The sequence below is a fragment of the Chlamydotis macqueenii genome, chromosome Z (assembly GCF_036417535.1).
Source record: "Chlamydotis macqueenii isolate bChlMac1 chromosome Z, bChlMac1.mat, whole genome shotgun sequence".
In the NCBI taxonomy this organism is placed as follows: Eukaryota; Metazoa; Chordata; class Aves; order Otidiformes; family Otididae; genus Chlamydotis; species Chlamydotis macqueenii.
In genome coordinates this window covers 81,239,454-81,263,197 of record NC_141593.1, presented here as the reverse complement: position 1 = coordinate 81,263,197, position 23,744 = coordinate 81,239,454, and the positions used below count along the sequence as shown (strand labels likewise).

Below are 23,744 nucleotides of genomic sequence, written 5' to 3'. Positions count from 1 at the left end.
TGATAAATTATTATGCATGTTCATTTTTGTTGAGTGTATGTACTGCTTTTGCTATTATTTCAAGAGTAGCAGACTATATTTTAAATTATTAAAATTAATTTCAAAAGGCTACAGTGTCCTTTAATTTAATTATGGATGTTCATACAAGTTTCAGACAATAACACTCAATAATGAATTTGGATTGATTCAATAAAAATATGTATTTCAGCCTGTTTTACTGAATTTTGGCTGGAGAAATGCGTTTAAAGACCTGTCTTCTTCTGTGGCTCACTGTATAACAATAGCAATCGAGGATTTTTCAACTAAAATTCTTCAACATGAGCAGAAAGAAGAGTTTTCAGCTGCAGGCTATGCAATGAGTCTTGTAAACAACCAGCAAATGAGGGAGCCCTGCAGAGCAGTCCAACAGGAGGAGCAACCAAAACGAATTGCTAAGGCAGGTATCAAAAGATCTGAAGTTTGAGGGGAGACAGAATGCCAAGGCTGTTTGCCATCTACACTTTGAAGTACTTACAGTACCATTAATATTCTATCTCTTATATAAATGGAATCAAGAGGAAAGTGAGAGGCGTTACAATATGAGGCTGAACAGAGCTTTATACAATAGTCCATAGTCTGTACTTGAAAGAATTAACTTTTAAAACCTTGCTGGCACTTTTTTTTTCATCCAAAAAGTTCTAAAACATTCTGATTATTGTCTGCTCTGTTACCAAGTGATTTGATGGGAAAATGCTGAAAGCTTTGAAGCGTAGCTATAAAAGGATTTCCTGTATTTGTCTCCTTAGGCACACCATTTAACTAATCAGCATAACCAATAATGTGGCCAAATTAGAGTTCTTTGATTTGGCTGAAAGGTCAAATGATGATTAATTAAATTGTTTTGCTATAGGAATATGTGTTTGAAAGTTTTTTTAATTTAGTAAGCTGTGCAACTGTTTTAGCAAATTTGGAATCCGGTTAATGAATGTTTGCTTAAAATAACATATAAACTTTGGGCAGATAATTTTAAGGAGATCAATGTGTGAATTTACTAAGGGATGGCAAGTTTGTTTTCAAATTCAGTATTAAGAAATGTATTTGTTTATTTTTCAAAATTAATTTGTTTAGAAAATTATCTTTGTTTAGTAGAAATTAACCTTATGCTTTGAATGTAGATCTAATGAAATCAAAAACAAAATGAAGGCATTACTAGCATCAGATTTTTTTTTTCCCCAATATATGTTATGCTGCTTTAAAGCAAGAAGGGATGAAATAATAATTCATTTACTGTAGATAAATCTTTCTCCCCTGTATAACAAAATAAAACATTTGTAAAGCTGGTTTAATATATTTATGTTTCCTGCCAATTTCACTATTCAAGAATCTGACCTTAGTGTGTATATATTAAACAGTGCTGTCAGAACACAGATAACTTGATACCACCTTTATTTCTCTCAGTTCTGTTCTGACATCATGGAAGAACTTGACACATTGCTTCCATTGGCTCTGGCATGCAGAGATGATTCTCTTCAGGAAATCAGGGCAAACTTCATGGAGGCCTGCAGCAAAGCGGCAACAGTTGTCCTGGCAAGACTAGAGGAGAAAAGCAAAGATGTTCCTTCCAAGGCTCCCCTGCAAGACTTGTATGCTGCTCTTTCCACAGCGATATATGTTTTTCAGCATCTTACAATGTATAGCAATTTAATGAGGGAAACAAGTAAAAAGTGAGTCCCTTTTACTTATAATGGTTTAATTCAAGCATGAATAATATAGGACCTTATTCCATTTTGGTGATACAGTATGGTGATAGTTTTCAAAATTGCATCATATTTTTTAGCACATGCACATTTATGGAAAGACCGGAATCAAAACTGTTGATAATCTAAAGCAGCCATTACAAAACAAATTATTTATGTTTAATAGCTGCATTTGATTTGCAAATCAATAGTTTTTATTTATTAAGCTTGAGTAAATAGAATTGTCCAGCGAACTGAATGTACTCTGCTTTCATACAAAGAGAGGGCTGAGGCCTTAATTTCCTTTTCTGACCTTTGCACTAGCTGAACTTTCATAGAATCTGATTTAGCACATAGCAATCTCAGAGGACAGTGTAAATATACATTCCTGTGCTTTTTCCTTATAGCATCTGTATTTAGAAATGTGAACAAATACATCTAGTGTAGTTTTAGATTTTGTTTTTCGTTGCACACAGAATAAAAATTAGAGAAGCTATGAAGTGGTAGTGTAAAGTCTAAGACAGTGTTTGACTTGGAGGGGAATACAGCTACGTTTGCTGCACTTTAAGGAGCTTTTGGCTTAAGATACTAGGAATTTCTTTATTGGTCCGTGTGTTTCTGGCCATATGTAATTTCAAAGCAGAAACTGTGCCCTTTGTGGGGACACCTGAACTCGTGCCATTTTCAAGTAATTATGATTTCTAAGGGGCTGTATGCACTGTTGAGCTACTTTCCTTTTGACGTTTTACTCTCTCCTGCACAAAGTGTATCTTTGTGAATGGGATGTCTGAGCCAAAATATTGCTCAATAATTCTACTTATGTGTGTTATGAAAGAGTTTTAGTACGTACCTACCAAAAATAATCTCTGGGCTCTGTGTTTATATTTTCTTTATCGCACTCAGTGCTGATGCAATTATGCTTCAACCCAGAATCTCCCAATAGCTGAATGACAAATGTACTTTATCTCAGAAAACAGAATGAAGTAATATATTTCTCAGTGACTTGGTTAAATGAGAATTTATAGATGAGCAGATATCTTTAAAGAACTTGTGGAGCAAAAACAGATATTTTTCAAAAGTGAATGCTAGGTTCAGACTCCAGGACCAAGAGGAAATGAATGATTGATACCTAATAATCAAAACCATTTGCAGTACTGGGAATTATTACCTCCTACTGCACAGCCTTTCAATCTTTGCCTCTTTGATCATTCTCTCTGAACAGACCCCTGTTTCTAGTGCCTGTCCAACAATATCAGGAATTCATCAACGTTCTCCAGTTTCAAGTTACGAACTACTGCGTCACAGTTTGTGCTACAAGCATTTTACAGGATGCTGAGAGCCACCACTGGGATGACTCCAAAGCTTTTTATGAGGTGCGTGAGGTTAAGTTTACTGTGCCTCCCTTTTACAGAATGTGTTTTACTGGTTGCCAACTCTCTGACTAATTAGAAGCATAAGATCAGCATTATTTTTACATAAAGATTATTGCAATTTACTATTTTGAAATATCTATTATTGCTGGCAAATGTCTCTGTAGAAAAGATGTAGGAAAACATAGTCATTTAAAGATTAGCTCAATCTTTACCATGGAGTGTTTGTGTCACTTGCTTCGTAAAATATTGTGTGTCCAGTTCAAGACATTTACATAGAACTCAGTAAAGAAGACACCATCATTTTAACTCTTCTTCTTACAGGAAGTGCGACATATGAAAATGAAAGACAGTTCTTTTTTCTCCTGGAATTTTTAAATCTGATTCTTTGATTTTTATTTTCAATTTGTGAGTGAAGGATGTAACAGAAATCGATGGTCAATATGGTTACCTTTCGCATTCAACAGTATATTTCTGAAACATCTAGTGCCATTTCACTTGCTTTTTGAACTCATATGTCTGCTCTTAAATGATAATCCTAATGATTCCGAAAAAAAACCCTAAAGATCAGGTGAATTATTGTAATTTATTGGGATTTTTCCCTCATCCTAGTTAAATGCAGACATAGATATATACAGTGTGAAATTATTTTCTCATAATTTCAGGATGAAGTGTAGGGATTATATGTTTTTTGTCAATAATAACTGAGATCTCCTGGGGACAAAGTCCTGCCCTTCCTTGTATCATCTGCTGTGTGAGAGAATTAGAGTGTTTTTGTTAAGCATTTTCTAAAATTCTTACATGAGAGTAAACTCTTTGAGATGCATGTATTCTACAGATGTAATATAAAAAGCTGTTGAGTCAGTGACAAAAATCTGTACTGGACAGGTGAGGCAAACCTTAATATGAGTAATCTATCAAAATGCCCATCCCTCAAAGGCAAGTAAATAAGCATTTTACTTTTGTTTGGATGTGAGCCCAGATGTCCTGGGTTGACAGGAAGGTAAGAAATTGAGTGGCTTTTGGCAACTGATAAATCATGATATGGTCTTTACTGTCTGTAGTCCATATGGTGCGGTGTCCTGTTGATTAGTGACACAATAACTGTTCATGATGGAGGAAACTAATTGTCAGAGATAGCTGTCTCAAGAAGAAAAAGTGTGGATTAGCTAAACAATTTCATCATTACTGATCAGAACGGATCTGGTATCTCAGTTCTGTACTCTTGCAGGACTTGAAGTGGGAAGTATGTCAGTTTACATCATGACTCTGCTCCTTTTACTGGGCCATGATCTGCCCAACAGTGTGGGCTATCAATATGTGAGAGCCTTCCTTTCCATTCCCCACATAGTGACTAATAAAACTGCTTGGCTTACTCGATGTGTAAGCCATCCAGAAAGAAGACAAAACAACTGAAAGACAAAGGGAACGGGGGAAGGGGCAGGGCACAGTGTCTGTGTTTGATTACACAGAGCTGATTTTTCTGCATCCGTTTATTTGTTTGTTTGTACATTGGTATCATCCCAGGAGAACAAGATTGGTAGCAAATGGTTATTACATTCCATAAAGGAATTTTCTATGTTGTTGAAATAAGAATAATGTATTTTAAAATATTTTTGGAATTTCATAACCAATTTCAGATTTCACCTGCTCACCCGTCCTCCCTCTGACGTGCACCTAGTCCAAGAGTGGTAAATGGGATTAAAAGAAAAGCCAAAAGACCAATTATTGTTCAAGGCTAAACACTGTGTGATTATAGAAAGTTTTGAATATCTGTGGTGTGAGATCTGAGCTGAGCACTAAGAGCACAGTTCCTGTTCAGCACTTGGAGTTTAAGCTGCCAGGGAATGAAACTCTCTGAATTCAGGATCTCGCTGGTAGAGAGCACTGAACACCACTGTGCCACTGTGGAGCTTTTACTGTGGCAGGCATCTGCTGTAATTTTGGGAACTTACGTTTTCTAATAGTCAAAGAGTAAAGAATTGTCTGTTCAAAGATAATATTGAGTGGCTTATGTAATAAAGTGCAGCTGTTTGTTTCCTGATGTATAAGCTAAATAAAAGCTCACATCTGTTTGTATGATATGAAGCCTGCAAAAATAGCAGATGTTTACCAGTAGAATTGTCTAGAAATGGCAACAAACGGAAAAACAGGTCAGAAAAGGGGAATTAATCTCATTTAAATCTTCAGTGAAACTGTTGCTTCTGCAGTGGAGGTGCAATGTTAGAAAAGGGGTATTATTCAATTTACTGAATTAAATTAAGTAAAGCAGACAAAATAAAGCAATTTGTGTTTATAGTTACCTAGTTAAAAAAGGAAAACTCACCAACATTCAGTTACTTAACAAAATAAATACCCTATTTTAGAAAGTCAGTTTAGAATTATGCTTCTGGTGGTTAAATCTGCATGGTTTTTGAAATATTTTAAATTTATTTTTGTAAATTAACAATATGACCAAAATAAATTAGCTTCCATTAGGCATTCAAACTAATTAGTTTTTACCTGATAAGTTTATTCAAAGAGTACTAGTTGAAATGTGTTTGCAAAGAAAGGGAAATGTTACTAAAATGTCTGTAAGGTAGGATTAGGGATAAGTGCTACTGGAATGTACCTCAAGAGTAGTCATGGTAATATATCTGAGAAACCTAGTCTCATGAACGTGTAATTAACGTTTGCGTTATGCAAAGTTATGAAGTTATATTATGAGTTTTCAAGTAAACTTATACTTTCTTATGATGATGTTTCATTATATCATGCAATAATATTGTAATTTTATTTCATGTAAGAAAAATAGGAAATTATTTTAAAATCTCCATTTTTTTAATTATATCAATTTTTGATCAACTTAAGGCAATCCTGTTACCTGTGTGGAAACACTTGTCAAATGCTTGTTGTTCAAAATACCAGAGTGATTTGGTTTGGTTTACCTATTGAAATATACTTAGAACAGTTGCAAGAAATCCATGGCTGTATATACGAAGAAAGTTAGGCATATTATTTTCTTTTGAAACTTATCTGTATTACATTTTTCTCTTCTGCATTAGTAAAATTAGAAAATTGCATATCTAAATGACTTGGTTTTCTTTTTTTTTTTCCTAAATGAGATTTTAGAGATGCCTAAACCAATTCATAAATTTAATGGCTACAGCAGTGGTCACAAGTTTGGTACCTTTGTTCTTTGGCTTAATTTGCCACTTTTTAATATAAAATAAGCTTTTAATATTAGCATGCTATTCTATGATTATGGCAGAGAAATACTGAATAATGACAACTGCCAGTAATTTCCTAAAGTGCTATGTTTAAAAAGAAGCCGTATTATTTTGGCTTGTTATTATTATTATTATCTTACAATATTATAAAATCATAAGGTTGTTTTGTATTTCTGCTAATGCTAAAACACCAACAAATTCTTAAAATATTTCTGGACTCCATTGGAATGTAGAAAGTGAAGACTCAAGTCCTTATTCTGACACAGCTTCGTGATAATGCTACTTTCCGAATAGGTATTCGTTGAAATATTTAAAAGTGAGTTGTACTATGTACTTCTTAGAGGTATTAAGGATTAAACACCATGGTTTTTGACTCCTCTGTTTTTACCTCTGTGTCTTATTGGCGTGACTCTATATATTCAAGGAAATATTAATACCAGTGCTGATTCCTTCCCAGAAAATGTTTAGTTTCAATTAGTTACCATTGTAGGATGAACAAAAAAACTTACTGAAAAATTCTAGGTATCTCTTACTATCAGTTTAGTTGTTCGGTTGGGTTTTCCTTCTGCTGTTATTGCATATCCATTATATGTAACAAAAGTTTCATAATCAAGGTTATGTCTGGCAATTATGAATGTGAGGAAATACATGTGCTTAAGTAATTTAAATAAATATTTTCTTTTGAGGACAAAGAAACTTTTATACTAAATTCCTCTGACTATTCTAGTGAGTACAGAATACAGTATACATTTTTAAACTAGACTTATAACGCCATGGGTTTTGAGAACAGGTTAGTTAAGGATATAAGAGGTCAAATATTGTCATTTGGTTTTGTGGCAGAACTCTAATTTTGTAACAGACATGAAACATGTTTCCTTCCTAATAAAGATGTTTCACATCTTGTCAAGGACCATGTTTTGGTCATCAGGTGCCTGAAACTCTTCAGCTATTTCCTTTCAGATTGAATTAATTAAACAGACAGGAAATAAATTGACATTTTGCAAGGTGTGTTTTTATTATTTAATGTGTGGTGGTTTTGCTAGGGGGAAAGATGCTCATTCTCTGTCCAGATGTGGCATTACTTCTGCTGTGCTCTTCATCACGATCTATGGACTATCCTACCTCCCAAGACTGCCCAAGAGATTCTTTCAGACGTACTAGAGCAATCTTTGGATATGCTGTCCTCCAGATACTGTCAGGCTTGCCCCAGTTACAGGAGAACACCACAAATCAGGTAATGGTTGTATATTTAATGCACACGTTCAAGTAAACCTTAGTTTTCTGTTACTCACTGCTTTAATTCAAATTTAAGTGTTAATGGACATAGCAGAGGGCATAGACATGCATTTTGATGTTCGTTTTAATTCAGTGTGTTTTGTGCATATAAGTATATTTGGTAGTCCTATACTAACCCCGGCAGAATCAAAGACTTCTTTTGCACTTTTGGTGAAATGGTTCCATAAACTGCATGATAGGTTTGAAAACCTCATGAACAGTGCTTTGAGGAGTGGTGGTACATCAAAAATGTGGGCAACATTGGCAGCATCAGGATTAGAAATCAAGGCATTGATTCATGGAGAAAAACTCCACATGTTCCAATAGAATTTGGGTTTTCACAGGGCTTTTCAAGTGAAAGAATTTAGTAGTTTACCATGATTAGGCTGTTCCGTATCTTTAGGTACAGAGATTTTTCTGGAAACTGTCCTCGGGGGGAAAAAAACCCCATGAAATACAAGAATGCATACTGATACAGTATTTTTAAATGTAGTATTGGTCAATTCTGTATTAATTTGCTTCAAAATACTGAGCAAGAGAGAACTTTTTACGTTGCCATTTTGTAGAGAAGATGTTTTATTTATTAAGGCGATTCTTAAATTTGTCACTAAGTGAATTGAATTATCCAGTCATGCTATGTATATATAGATATATATAAAAATATATATGTGTGTATATATATATAAATTACTGTACTTTTAGAGGGGAGGTCTCTTCTCCCAATAGTTCTTGAAATGTTAGAAATCTGATCTATAATATAGACAAGTGTCTGTTCATGTGTGCTTGCTTAGATTTTCCAAAATAATATGATCCTTAAAAATGCAGATGGTCACATACGCATCCATCGGCTTTTAGGTACATAGGTACTTTTTTCAGTCTAACTTCATGCCTGCCATGTATTTTATGTTATCCATCTGTTTCCTATCTGTTATATGTCAGCATAGTCTTGTGAGATTATGTGGTTGTAGTTTGGGTTCTTGCTGTTGTTTAGGCCAATGACCGATGACGCCCTGCCAGCCAGTATCAACAGGCAACAGGTTACGTATGTTACGTATGTATGTTCTGTATCATAATATGTTGCCTGGCAGTTAAAGTTCTGCAAATTGAAGAGTTAGTTCACAGTCTACTTTTTTGCTCAGGCAGGATTTGAAATTTGTATGTATGTTCTAATTGTACTTTATCATAAAGAAAACTAAATTTAATTTTATTTGGTTGTAGTTTAGAAGGTAAGTTTTTCCTGTCTAGTGGCATTGTCCTTTGAAAGAGGAAATTGCCATATTTTTAAAGTCGTCTTAAAGTTTCAGTAACAACTTTTCTGTGGAAGCGCTGAATTTTTACACTGTAGTGAATTCAGAATTCCTACACTACTGATGGAAGATGAAATTTGAAGTCCATGCTATGATTTGGGTCTTTTATATTGTCAGAGGAAAGCACTATTTAGCTGACATTTACCACTATCCTGATATCCTAAGTAATGCTATTTTCACTTTTTTCCCCCTACAGAATTGATATTGCAGCAATTTTGATGTCCACTGAAGATATGCTCTGGTCAGTTTGCAGCTCTGTACAGGAGTTTTTGAATCCACATGAAGACAGACATCTCAAGATCACTAAAATACATAGCCACTGCAATACTCTACTCTCTGTGCTGGCTATTTTGACTTCACCACTGAAAAATTTGTATGAGTGAGTATGAAAGAAACATTCCATTTGAGATAAAATAGGTTCTTGAGCTTACATGGATAGATCTACAAGGGGAATAATTGTGTTGAAACACAAATGTAATGCATACATTTTTATAACCTTTATTTGTTGATTTGGTCTTGAACTTACCTTTATGGTCTTACCTAAAGCCCAATTATACCTTATTAGACCTTATTGTAGTCTTTCAATACTTAAAGGGGGCTTGTAAGAAAGATGGGAAGAAGATTCAGATTAGATATAAGGAAGACATTTTTTACAGTGAGGGTGGTGGAGCACTGTCATAGGTTGCCCAGAGAGGCAGTGGCCGCCTCATCCCTGGAAACGTTCTAGGCCAGGTTGGCCGGGGCTCTGAGCAACCTGATCTGGTTGGAGATGTCCCTGCTCCTGGCAGGGGGTTGGACCGGTTGGGCTTTAACGCTCCCTTCCCACCCAAACCTTTCTATGATTTTATATCTGCTGGAATTGTATTAGCTTCAGATCAAACTCCTTTGCAGCACATTTTTTTTGTCTGGTGATAACATAGCCCACAGTGAATGTCTGGTTTGATTTCCTGCGTAACATAAATGGTAGAATTTAATTAATAATTACTCTCCAAAATTTTCAATTTACTGTTCATTTATGAGACATTTTGTTAGAAACACACTCTTACTAGTCTAAAAACATTTACTACTATGGTACCACAGCCTTTGGTAAGGTTTTCAGGGACATCATCACTCATACAATTGAAAAAAAATCATCTTCTTACTAGTTCAGATTTATCTACCTTCAGCATGTAGGTAAATTAGAAAGTTCTGCTGTCATCTCACAATAATTCTATAAGTACTGGAATTTAAAGATAATTCACTGAAATTATCATCTGGTTACATGACCAGTATACTTCAACAAATATTAAATATAGTTTTAAAGAGAAAGAGTATAGCATGCCCATCTTTATAAAATCACATCTTCACAAGTCACAACTGTAAACCAAAGGGAAAATTACTTGCACTGAAATTGGGTCTAAGTCTTCCATTGCTTTTGATGCTAAAAATTCTGCTGTACATTTGATGTATGAGATGATACAAAGTGAGATCACAAATTAAAAAAAGGAACAACAACGAAAACCGGAACTAAGAAAGCCAAATCCTGTTCAACTGACTTTTATTTTGTTAGTCTAAATGAGAATATTCTAGGTAATACTAGTGGTACGAAGAGCAGAGTGGTGACCTCCTGGATGTAAGCTTCTTTAACTAAATGTTTTTTTGGTCATGGTTGGGCTCATTTTAATGTTTGTGGGCTCTGAGGAACATGCAAAAGTGGATTGTAACTGTGTGTCTGATATTATACAATGCATGATTGTGAAAAAAAAAAAGCAATTAAGAAGGTGACTAATTAACAGACTAGGTAGCCCTGCTGTGGCAATAGCACTGGAGGCAGGAATGGACATTGTGATAGCTGTAAGTGCTTCTACTGTCAATTTTGACATTTCACCTTTTCTTTATGAACGCTCTTAGAATGATGGACAAAAATAAATATGTATTATAGTCTGTTCCTTCTAGCTGTTCTAGTCTCCTGCACTAATCCGTGTTGTTTTACAGATTTATCTATACCTGGAGTGATAAAAAGTGTGTGCTAACTTGAGAGCTCAATCAGTTTCAGAACAAAGTGCCAAAGTATAGAGTGAGGCAACACATTTTGTATTTTATGTAAAATACTCCAGATTAACAACTTGGTCATATACTTTTCATATTTAGGCATATAAATTTCAGTACCCTAATTTGCTTTTCTGGAGATCAAAAACTTGACATGCAGAGGATATAGCAGCTGATTTAATTTACTACAAAGTACTCTGCAAATCGTAACCAAAATCTGGCAGCTTTCTTTAAGAAGAATACAAAAAATGTCATATTTTGTTATATAGTTACAGAAATAATATAAACACTAGAAAACATTGTTAGAGAGGAGGTGCATGTTTTTGTGTAAGTAAAAAGAGCTACTTTTTATGAACTGTGTATTCAGAACTTTTGTTTTTGAAATCTGTGAGTCTCCCTTATCAAAACAGTTATTTTACATTGTATGTTTCACTACAGCCAATATTTGTCAGGTAAGCTAACCCAGGATGCAGAATGGTAAGGAAAAACAGATTTACCAAATTAGCTTCTTGAATGACTCTCTCCAGTTGGCAATACTTTCGTGTACTGAATTTTATATTGAATTCCTAGGTCCATTATTTACTGAGTTGTGTAAGGTTCATCATGTTAAGAATCTGTCAATAACAAATTTAGAAGTTCCGCATTATTTTAAAGGAATACTAATCCTTCATCAGTTGTCTTTACAATTACAGCTGTATAATCAAGATTTCTATCTGTTAGCTTGGCTCTATGTCTTTCAAAACTTTGGTAAAATTAACTGGAAGTGAAACAAAGATTTTTCTTTTAAATCTATCATGCTGTCTTTTGGTACTAGAAGATTTCCCTGTAGTGGCTAGATTTAAATTAATCTTTAGAGTGCTCAGGAAAGTTTTGTGTAGTCATGAGAGTGGTGATGACAGAACATTGTTTTCCAGGAGTTGCCTAATAATAGAATTGGCTTATTTCCAACTCACTGGAGATGCTGTATTAACTGTTGCTTCCAGGGAATTAAAATTATTCAAGATTCTTTATTATGTTGTTGAAATGCAACAAAATGGTAGGGGTGCTGAAAAATTAATAATATCCTTAACTGCAAATAAAGTGATTCTGGCATATCCTTTCTCCTTCCTAATTTTGTGATCAAACGTTGTCATTCTGCTATCTCTTAGAGTTTCTTTTCTGTATGACAAGGGTACTTAGACCCAGTCCTGAATTCACCTATGAATCTTGGCTCATCAATTTTTAATACTTACTCATTTTCTGTGCTTTGTTTTCCTCCACCCTTCTCTGGCCTTCCTGAAGTACCTTTAGCATAGTAGAAATGTTGGTTGGAAAGGACTCCTGGGGGTCATCTGGTCCAACCTCCTGCTCAGACCAGGGTGATCGCCAAGAGAAGTCAGTCATGGCTGTGTAGCTGACCCACGTAAACCTCCAGGAACTCAGGATTCACAACCTCTCCAGGAAACCTGCACTCCTTAGTGAGAGGTGTTGCCTAACATCTAGTGTGAACCTTCGAGGCTGCTGTTTATAGCTGTTGCCCTGTGCTGTATTGGACCAGGTCCCACTGAGAAGTTTGTCTCTGTTGTCTTTATAATGCTCTTTGGGTAGTTGTAGGCTGCTGTCAGGTGACTTGACTTTTTAGCCATTTCTTCACCTGGGGAAAGGAGCCTAGATCCCTCAACCTCTTGTCATAAATGATGCAGACTAGTCCTTTCCAGTTTCTTCACACCTTCCTTGAGCTGTGAGCCCACCACTTGGACTAAATATTCTAGATAAGGCTTAAGTGTTGCCAAGTAGATTAATCTAATCACTATCTCTAGTTTGCTTGCCATAATGCAGCCCACAAGCTTGCCTTGTGTTGTTTCTAGTGAGGATAGCGTTGCTTCCTGTTCAACACCATACTGGCCATGGACCCCAGGCCTGGGCTTGGGTAGGGTTGGTACTCAGACAGTTCCCAGCCTAGGGTATTATAATTCTGTTGCTCGAGCAAAAAGTTGCACTTCACCTCAGTGAACTTTGTGAGTTTCTGTTGGCTCAGTCATCCATGACTTGGCAATCTACTGTCTGTTAACTGCTGTGCCTGCTTCCCCAGGTTTAGTGTCACCTGCAAATATCCTGTATGTGTGTTCTGGCTGTTTGCTTTTGTCTAGGTTATTGAGGAAGCTGTTGAACAACAGCAGTCTCCAGAATGTGCTCCCGAAAACTGCCAAGTGTTCCTATTTTCTTGCTGCTGACTCAAACCTCTGAATAAAGAGGATTTTCATCCTTCAACATTTCCAGTCGTCATAGTCTTACTCACTGGCAAGGCTGTCATCCGCTATTCACTTAAAGAGCTGGGTTTTGTGGAGTGGTTCTAGCAGTTTCAATGCTGCTGTGGATGTTGTAGGAGACTCCAACACTGTTCTTCATTCATTCTTTTTTACAGAATGAAGTTATTGAGGGGAAGTACGCTGACAACGTGCAGTACAACAGACTAATTTATGACATCAGAGTAGAGACTCTTCTGCATCAGGTTGAGGGGTACTCAAGTTAGAGCAGATCTATTCTTGTGCTTTTTTCTATAGTCTTTTGTACTGGGTAGGAGATGACAATCTTCCTGTTAAGAAACATCATAAAGAGAAGGTGGATGCATCTTTTTATGATTTCATACTATGGATTATTATATCTTACTTTCTCAACAAGAAGTGAGGTGAATTACTTGAATGCTGAGAGAAGAATTGAGAAATTCTATTGGTAAAATTGCTGTCTATTGGATAAAATATCTGTTACTCAGTTTTAAAAACTGAAAATACTTTTAATATATGACAGTTATAATTCTTGAAGTTGCTTTTTAGTCATGTTTCTTCCTTATACAGAACTAAATCCTTTGAAATCTCCAAGGAAATGCCATTAGGATGCATCTTGTTGGCATCTCGTTTTTTCAAACCTGCACTGAGGCTTACGAGATCCACTCTCACCTTGTCATACCCCACTGAAGAATAAAACTACTGTAACTTGGAATCTTGCTGTGGTATTAAATACTTTCACAGATGCTATCCACTGCTTTAAGACTATAGGCAGCTGCTTTAACGTAACTTGTAGTCAAAACAAATTTCTTGCTAGCTATTATTATACTTCTGTCAGAAGAGCAGGTGGATTAAACTCTTTGGCACAGAGTTGGGTTTTCCTTGCAGGAACTACATAGCCAGCAGAGGACACTGAGAAATGCTGGCACCCAGGATTATTGTATTGTCATTAGACACTTTTAATAGTACTTGAAGTTATTCTAATATTTAAACAGTATTTAAAGACCTCAGATTATCTCCATCTCAATTTTAAAATTTGTGTAGAGGTTTTGTTATAAGCCTCAGACTCCAAAAGTCTGCCCTGAGCTTGTAATTAGGAAACAGCTGAGAAACCATACTTAACAAGCTGCTTTAGCCTGGGTCTCTCAAACAGTTCATACACAATCAGTAAACAAGACGTGGTGTTTGTTTATCGGATTACTACCCAAACTATATCTGTCATGCTTTTCTGTAGGAAGTTGGCTCTGTGCTTTGCTATATTAAGACAAATATTTCAGAAAATGAGAGACAATAAGGTTTTTTTTTCTGTAGTTTTCTCACAGTGTTGAAAATTACTGTCTTTAAAATAATTATTTTCTACTTTGAGTACTCCCTTTATCTATATTAGTCCCAGTTTTGTTTTTAATCTTCAGGTTTTCATGAATTCACAAAGAGCACAAATTCACTATGTGCTAATCCTTCTGCTCAGATATTGCTTACTTAAGATCATTTTAAGCCTGTAGTGGATTCTTCCTGCTAATTTTGTTTGATTACTAATATTAATTTCCAAATAAAATCTTTATTTTGTAGAAGTTCAGAAGCTGTACCTCGTCCTTCTGTTGTACAAGTGTAATTCTCTCTCTTATCTGAGGTCTTATAGTCAGACAGTGACCTCATCTGCATGTAGCTGCACTTTTAAATCACTTGTGTGCAGCAGTGAAAAAGAGTTTAAAAGTAACTTTAAATAATTAAATGAGAAAACACAAATACTATTCCTGCTGTATTGACAAAGCACCCTATGAGAAAGAGGAGTTTTTTACCATTTAGGTGAAGAGTTTCTGAAGGCTGTGTTCCAAAGTGTTTCCATTCTGTCTCCAGTTTAAGTGCTTAGATGTACTCTCACTGTTTCCGTGTCATGGAGTGGCTTTTTTTATGTCTTGTAAAAATATTCTTTTGTCCTGCAAAAGCCCTCATGTATTTTCCTGAGGTGATTTAAAATGTCCTTCTTCTCTTACTGCCATAGACAGAGTGCTGAGTCAAAAGTGGGAATGACATTGAATCACTACAGAAAGTAAAGCAAATATACGATAAATTAGTTCTGTAGAAGTGGTGTTTTCAAAGGTAGTTACCTTCGTTATATAACTTTAAAAATCTCAGCTGTGATACCTAGAGAAAAAAACTTAGAGAAGTTACTAAGATGAAAAATTCACAGCCAAGTAAGTTGAAAAGTAGGGTGCAAAAGAAGTGATAATTGATTATGGTTAATGAAGGGTGGATGTAATGGACTATAACTCCTCTGCTGGAATTGAAATCATGTAAATGAGAGTGAAAAGGGAAGAGGCGAAGGGGGATCCATTCCTGTCAAACATTGTTGTATCCTATTGGTAGCTATGGAATTGTACAAATACTAATACATTTATAATTAACTATTATTAAATAACAATTAAAGGCAAATATTAAATTTTATAATCCTGTTCTTATACATATATAACCATATAACATCATTAAATAATACAATTAGTCTGATTTTTGCCTCTTACATCCTTTAGGTAAGAGAAGTAACGCAGAAGTGACGTAAAACGAGCTTATTGGATTCTTCATCAGTCCTTATATTTGAAAACAGCAGCTATTTCAACCAGTATTATATTTCTCACAAGCCAGTGAAAGTCCAAAGCTTCTGGTTCAAATTTTTGTCCAGTTTAATCCAAAGTCTGTACATTCCTGTATGTTATTCAAAAGAGAACCATTATCACTTCAAAAGATATTTTACTTATGATGATAATAAAAGTATTGATAATATGATGCATGTATTATGCAGAAAGAGAAGAGCTACAGAAATGAATGAAGGAAGGCCAATTTGCTTATTCAATGTATTTTCAAATATGGTTTGGAAATGTGCTACATAGGAGTGAAAATATGAAGAAAACTGCTTTAACAGTACTGACAGTGCTAGATACCAAGTTTCAAAGAGTGAAAGTAAATAAGATATAGAATTACATGTTAATGGTACATGAGATAAATAATTTTGCAATTATGTATATGTACATGTATCTTAGTACTAGTTGTCTTAAGGGATTTTCTGTCTTCTGTTTTTATTTATTTAGTACTAGTGATATGAAGGGATTTGCAATCTTCTATGTAACGCAGAGGTATTTGGGTTTTTTTCAGGACGTTTCTGAACAATTCTGATGAGCATCTTCCTCAAGATTTTTCCAAAGTCTTTTATCATCCGTTACACTGGTTATTTTGCATACCGTCATCCTGTTCTTCCCTACTGAAGTGAGTATCAGCAGTTGATTGTTGTAAAAGAATCACCAGTCAATGTTAATCCAGTATTGGTGCAACATTTTGGAAAGAGTCCGTCCAAATAGATGTCTAATTAATATTCTGATTTTTAAAAACCACAGAAACATGCTTTAACATTCGTTGCAGATTTCCCTAATCTTTAACCTTTACGAGTTCATAAGAAAGGTCATGCTGAAAGCAACGCATTGTGTAGCTCTTTGCTAGTATATTCATTATGTTTGATATTTGAATTATCTTTAAGGTTTTCTTGCTTTAATTAAAGAGTACATAGCTCTTGACAATAATGTAGCTCAGCACAGGTGCCTTTTTGAAAGACTTGTAATTAAAGGGAAGATAAAGAATGTAAGCCTCTGTTTATGATTGCTGGTAAAAAAAAAAAGGTTTGATATATAAATAACTCATTGAAAAATACGCTGCTTGATCATAGTTGAATTTTGGGGAGATTACTGCATGATTAGAGATAAAGCTTAATTTCTTTTTCTGTGTCACTGCATATAATGACAAGTTACATATGAGACATATGCTACCAGCTGTGCTGTCATTCCCTTTCTAATTTTGAACCTAAGGCACTCCCACACCAGTGTCGATCCTCTCCTAACCCCTTCACCTCCTCCACCTCTTCAGAAGTTATTTCCTGAGGGATTTTCACTCTCCATTTTCATGAAAAGCTGCTTTTGTGAGTTGCTATTGTGTTTTCTGAGAAAGTATTTTTGTATTTTGAAGGAATACGTTATCGTATGAGTGGTGACCTGCGGTGACCTTTTGAAGACCTGTGCTGCGGATTTATTACCTCTTACCTTGTGTGTGTAATATCTTGTACCTTGTACACCACAATATCTTCCCTATGATTTTGCCCCATAGTACACAAAACACGGTCTCCTCTCCATAACCTCCACTCCTAACTATGTGCCAGCAGCACTGTTATCTCCTTCCCTGGTGCCTCTAACGCCCGCTGAACTGGAGGCAATGGATGTTGTGACTGAGCCAAAGTGGTGTGGTGGGCTAACCAAAATGCCAAACAGAGTGAATATCTGTTGAATTCAGAATGTGTCCTTTTCCCTGCTTGAAATACTAAATCCAGGTTTTCTAAAGCTTGAAAGATCATGTGTTTGTGGGATGTCTACCTCTCAACTGAGCTTCAAGGATATCTGTCAGTGGTTTTATACATTATTCATGGGTGGAGAGAAAGGAGAGGAGAAGCGAGGGTTATAGGAGAGGGAATGACTGCATGGTCACCTAAAAAGGGTTCTACTCTGTTTCTGGGAAAATTTATGCTGTATTAAGGACTCACTTTTAAAAAGACAAAAAGCGTTCTGATGCTCTGATCCAAGGCCAGTAATAAAAATTGGAATTATACTATGCGTTATGAGTTTTGGAAGATGACTTCACAAGTGAGTACCCTCTGCTGCATAAAAGTATATAAAGGAAATGCAGGTACTGTTTCAATCTGACATAATTCTCTTTTTTGAGGTAGAATTAGGATTTTACAGATGCTATTTAGGACAGATTTGTCTTGAATGAATAGCAGAAAACTATTCCAGAGCTGTCCAGCACTTACATATTTTCCCTGGATGGAAGATGAGAAAATATAAATCTTCTTGACCACTAAATGGGAAAATGAGAAGTCCAAAAGAAAGCACATCTCTGAGAAGAGATAGTTAGTGTGCCTGCATAAGGACAGTCCATATACATAAAGCCATGTGTGCTGTCTTAGTGATAATGAGAGAACTATGTTGGTAAAATATTTAATGTTTTCTTTTAACAACACACCTTTCAGCTGCTCAGAAAAAAACAGTGAAAGACCCTGTATGTAATGGAGTAATTTGAGGGACGTATTCTGAGATGTTCTAATTTTGTTATTGGTTTTACACCGTATCTTTACATGAAGGAAGATTTTCTTTCTTGAAATATTGCATTTAGAATATTAACAAGACACACTAGGTATCGCAGAAAATTATTTTTTAGAGCATCTTAATTCTTCCTGGGTTGTTTTGTATTTTTACTTCTTACATCTAATGAAAATATATATTCACTGTCCATAAAATTGGAAGCGCAGAACATTGTACACCTCCCAGCTGTGACCATCTGATTTTTAATGGAGGACTGTAACCTGGCATGAATGTACCTATTAAATATTTGCTTTTCTTAAGCTTGCTCTTTGAAAATAAAGTTTTGCTAGTTCCTGAAATGATTTTGTTTACAATTTGACTATTTAACCAGATTTACTACATTATTTTTCATGCCTAAAAATGACTCGTCTGTTTTCTTTTACCTATTTGACATCAACATCTTTGTCAATGTTGTTAACATGAATTAGAGTTAACATTTATTTGCCTTATAAAATCTTGCACTCAACATTTGAGGCTTTTTTTTTTTTCTGTCTTGGATACTAACCAAGATGACATAGTTGGTTATCAAACTAAGTAATTACTGCTAATTTATGTTACAGTTCCTTTAGTGGTAACTGTGATTCATTCTTTGCTTCGTGTGGGGTTTATAATCATACCATTTGCAAATCAGAGTTCTTTTTTTTTTCTTTTACTGTACAAAACTGAACATTTATCTGTGTGATATTTATATGTACTTCACCTTTTGTCACTTTCTATGAAGCTAGTCTTATTTTCACTGGTACTGAGCTACAAGGATGGGAGAACATATGCCTCTCCATATGCACGTTACAAAACTTCTCAGCGCATTTATTGGTGCTAGCTTCATGGCTGTAGGGAATGTCTGCTATATTTTATTTTTCCTCCAAGTGAGTCACACCATTGTACATTTCAATTTGCAAGAGGCTTAAAGAGCCAAGATCTGGTGTATATTACAACATGATAACGTCCCATCTGGTCAACGACAGACAAGTTTTATTTCAACTCAAATATTCTAAAAATGGCATTTATTTCTAAAGTCATTTAAAATATTATCCTGCATAAATCTGATTGACCAAACCTGTCCCTTTTTTATAGTTTGAAGGCAATGAGTGACCTTATTAGAGATGATAACGTGGCATTCAAGGGAGAAACAAGATGAAACTGGCCCATGTATTTTAACTGAATTAGTGAAGCATTGAGTTTGCTCTCAGCCACAGCACTAATTTTACTGTGAATATAGTAATTGTTTTAATTTAAACTTTTAATTACTAACTGCTAATTAGTTCTTAACATGTGTTAGAGTTTATATATATATAACTGATCTTGAACATACAGAAATTAAGATATTAGGAAAGCAAAGCCTTAATGTTGAAAGTTGGAATGCAATATATGTTTTAAATAGAGAGAAGTTATTTTGTCTGCAAATTCTATCAAGATTTAAGATGTATATGTGTATATATTTTTAATAAATACGATTAGAATCCAGTTTGTCCTTATATGCAAAAATGTAATTGTTGAGCCAGTGCTACATTATCAGTGATTATGTATAATATACCAGATGAAAATCATGAAAGCTGCACGTAAGTTTTGATGGCACGTACGTTGCTTATCAACTCGTAGATACTTGCTTCACTGTCGAAATCCCAAAAGCTGAGGTCTTTAAATTCCTCCTTTACTAAAATGAGTATTACAGCATTAACTATGAGGTTTAGACATCCTAGTGTGATGTAAAGGTCCTGCGGGGAAATGGGGTTATGGAAGCTTCGTTGCCTTAGGTTACTTCAAGGTTGCCCTGCAAGATACGTGTCATACTGCTTTTCTGGTAATGGGAACATCCGTAGCTGTGAGGCACTAAACTAGAGGAGCATATCAGTTTCATTTCCAGGCATTGTAGGTTTGTATTAGACATATTGTCTATATACCAACCTTGACAGAACATTGAAAGTTTTGTGCAGTCATCTATCAGGTTTTTTCACGTGTACATACGAGCAGAGTTGGGCGGTGGCACACTTGGCTGAGTCAGATGGTCATAGAAGTGTGCAACGTAGACTTCTAAATGTTACATCAGCCTCATGAGCCTATTTTAGTTCTGTCACGCTAATTGCATATAAATAGCACACAAAGTATATGTGCAGAGGCATATAAATCCTTCTCTAGTCTGACAGGAAAATGCAGCTCCTGATGAAGAAGGCTTTAACTGATGCTGAAGGTGTTGTGTATGTACTGGCAGATAATGTTTATGCCTGCACAGTTAACGTGTCGGTGCATATGTAGTTTTTACACTGCTGCATGTAAAATTTATGTACATAAAAGTTTGCATACATAGTGCATAAACTTTCAATATTAGCAACTATTGTTGTATAAACTGGTAGCCAAAGTGAATAAATACAATGGCTAACTGTCAGTTGAAACTTAATTTAAAAATCTTGAAAATAATGAAAAATTAGGCTTTCCAGGTCATAAATTACCCATAACTCAATTTTGAAAACTTTTTTTTTAAAAATGTTTCAAGAAGAAGCAAATAGTAAATACAATGGGTGATAAACATATTGCAGGGCAAGTTTATTTGGTTATTTTAAAATTTAATTGGTCCAGCATGAGTTTAACGGTTGATGTTGGGTCATTGGATGAGTTCAGCAGAAGCCCTGGAACATTTTCATTTGAAAACCTAAACTTTTGCAGAACTCAGAAATCGCAAACTGCAATCTCCTCGAAAGCTAATTAATTTACACTACACTTTCTCAATTCTTCCTGCTGGCAAAGCAGTTGTCCAGCCAGTCTAATATTTCAGGTGAATTTTTCAGGACGTGTAAGAATGGGTCAGCCTGTTGTGGAATCTTGCAGCCCCTTTGAGCATTCTCTCTGTTTTTTAGTTAAGAGCTTCATGTACTTCATCCAGGATACTTCAGAGCTCTTACTAAACAATTAATGTAATAGTGAACTAAAGGATAATAGTCTTAAATTTATTCAGGCACAGAAAAACAATCTTTTTTGCCTGGTAGAACAAGGCAAACATGGTTCCATGAAAGAGATAAGTGGGGTTGCTTTGTATCAGTTATAACTTTGGCAGACTACCAAATGTTAATTTGCTTTTAGCTAGTTGAGATTAAATGTAATTCCTTCCCTGAGCTGCCTTAAAGTAAGCAAGCATGAAAGCATTTTCAGAGTAATCTGGGAGGAATTGACATTTAAGGGAGTTAGCATTACATCTGCACTTTAAGGATATTAATTTCATAGATAAATTAACTGCATTATTTTGTCTTTATCTTGCATTTTGAAAGGACTCCATCAGCCAGAGAAATGGCAGCCCAGGGTCAGCTGAAACTGCTCTTATCCCAGCCATACTGTAATTTCAACTTACTTTTGGAAACATTGCTACATCATGATTGTCTCTTAGTGAAAATTTTACTGAGAAGTTCAAGTAAGTATTTCTACTGTCAATCCTTGTAAGAATATTAGTGAGAAACCCGAATTCATTTTTTAAGTACTCAAATACTGAAGGAAGTCTGTCAACCGTTTTTGAGGGGTATCAGTAGCCATTCAGTTACTAGTAGGACATTCTTGAATGGGTAAAAAGAAAGAAAAATTAGTGCTTTTTAATGAAAATATTTTGCAGTCAATCTGAATGTTCATGGTTTCAAAGCAGACTACAATTTGATAAAATAGCCTGCTATTGTAAATGCAGAGTCAAAATGAATTTGAACTTAACAGAGCTTTGATACCACAACTGCTTTACATGGATTTTTTAAAGTGTGGATTAAGTGTAGCCTGAAAGATCACTTCCAAAATTATGTTTCAACAGTGAAAAGCTTCTTAGAGGTTTTCTTTAAGTTATTTTATGTTTATCACTGTAGGCATTCTAGAAGTACATTTATATGCTTCCACTCTCATTAATGCTGTTATGAAAGTAGAACAAGTAAAAGAATGGTTCTACAAGGTTTTATTTTCATTCTGCTAGTATTGTGTTTGAAGCAACAAACTTTATCACATCTTTCCTTTTAATACCTTTCAGGTCAAAGGATCAGATTGTTGAAAAGCTAGTAGTATAATCACCTGGTTGACATAATTTTGCAGTAATCATGAGTGAAAGTCTCAGTTTCTATCTTTCTTTAGCAAAAGAATTCTCCCTACTTAGCAAAAAAAAATCTATTAGGTCCACATAGTATTAGATACAACATAATTTAGTCCTGTCATTTTAAAGTGGTCTAACATTTGTCAGGGGTACAACATTGCTTCCACTTCTGTCATGCGTCTTACTGAGAGCTGCACTGCATCCACTTCCCTATTCAAATACCTGCCATCTTTTACAAAGGCTGACAAATGTTTGATGAGGATCATATTCTTACCCTAGTGTTATCCAGTATTGAATTTTACTAGCTGCTTAAATTATCACAGGTATTAAGTGACAGAATGTATTAATCTATTGACTGACCAACTTCTTGAGCTTCAGGGAAATATATGCTACTTTGAATTAGAAAATGTGCTGTTTACACAGGCTTTATTAATGTAATTGCAATATTAGTATGAATATTGGTATGAAAATTTCAGTTTAGATAAAGTTGAAACCTGCAATGATCCATATCTTGTAAATTAATTTCAATAAGGTTAATTATCTAATTATGAAATATTGTATTCTTTATTCCTTCTCCTATAGAGCAGCTTTCTGATGCTATATAAGCTTTTTTTTTTTATCATATGAGCTGTTGTGTATTAGTACAGGGAAAGTTGGACTAATGAGCTATACCTTAGTACTAGCAATGACAGTTTTGGACTCTTCTGTTCACTAGGATAAAAGGTTTGCAGAATTATGTACTCATCAACAGTAAAACTTTGCAAGATGTAATATTATGCATGAAAACAGATTAAAAGCTAAGTATACCATAGTTTTTAGTGATTTGCACTAGCAATAACAAAACTCTCTGGTATTTAACGAGATGATAAGAATTTTTTAATAGAAAAAACTTTTGAATATTTTACTTTATTTTACACTCAGTATCCCCTATTCCCTTTAAAATCCAGGTCAGAAGGCAAGAATTCTGTATGAAGAGGTGCTTGTATGTAGATGTTTTTGGGTAATGATAACATTTATTTGTATTGTAGCAATACTTTGGGATACTTACAGCAGGCCTGACACAAACGTTTAATTTAATTGCACTCCTGTTGTTCTCATATGGTGGTACCATCTGAGGGTCAGAAGTAATGGATATTCCACATCATAGTAGGGAGTACTGTTGGGATTGGCAAAGCTCTCTCAGTAGAAAGAGTATCTGGGGAGAATGCATGTATGCATGGTTCAGTGTTGCTAAATATTCTAAGGTTATCATATTTGTTGAAGATCTTGAAACTCCATGTATGCAACTATAAGCTATCTGGAAGGGAAGTGACATGATTTGGACTTTTGTCATTTTTTTTTTGTGCAATAC

The 23,744-nt window shown here is 35.0% G+C and overlaps 1 protein-coding gene across 1 annotated transcript in view; it reads left to right on the top strand.

Moving 5' to 3' along the window:
• KIAA0825 (KIAA0825 ortholog) overlaps positions 1-23,744 on the top strand; it is a 242,011-nt gene that overhangs the window by 83,990 nt on the left and 134,277 nt on the right. Inside the window, 7 exon segments of the mRNA XM_086770627.1 lie at positions 209-436; positions 1,438-1,703; positions 2,938-3,088; positions 7,338-7,528; positions 9,073-9,255; positions 16,316-16,426; positions 21,603-21,742. Of these exon segments, the coding sequence (XP_086626753.1) occupies positions 209-436; positions 1,438-1,703; positions 2,938-3,088; positions 7,338-7,528; positions 9,073-9,255; positions 16,316-16,426; positions 21,603-21,742 (1,270 nt within the window).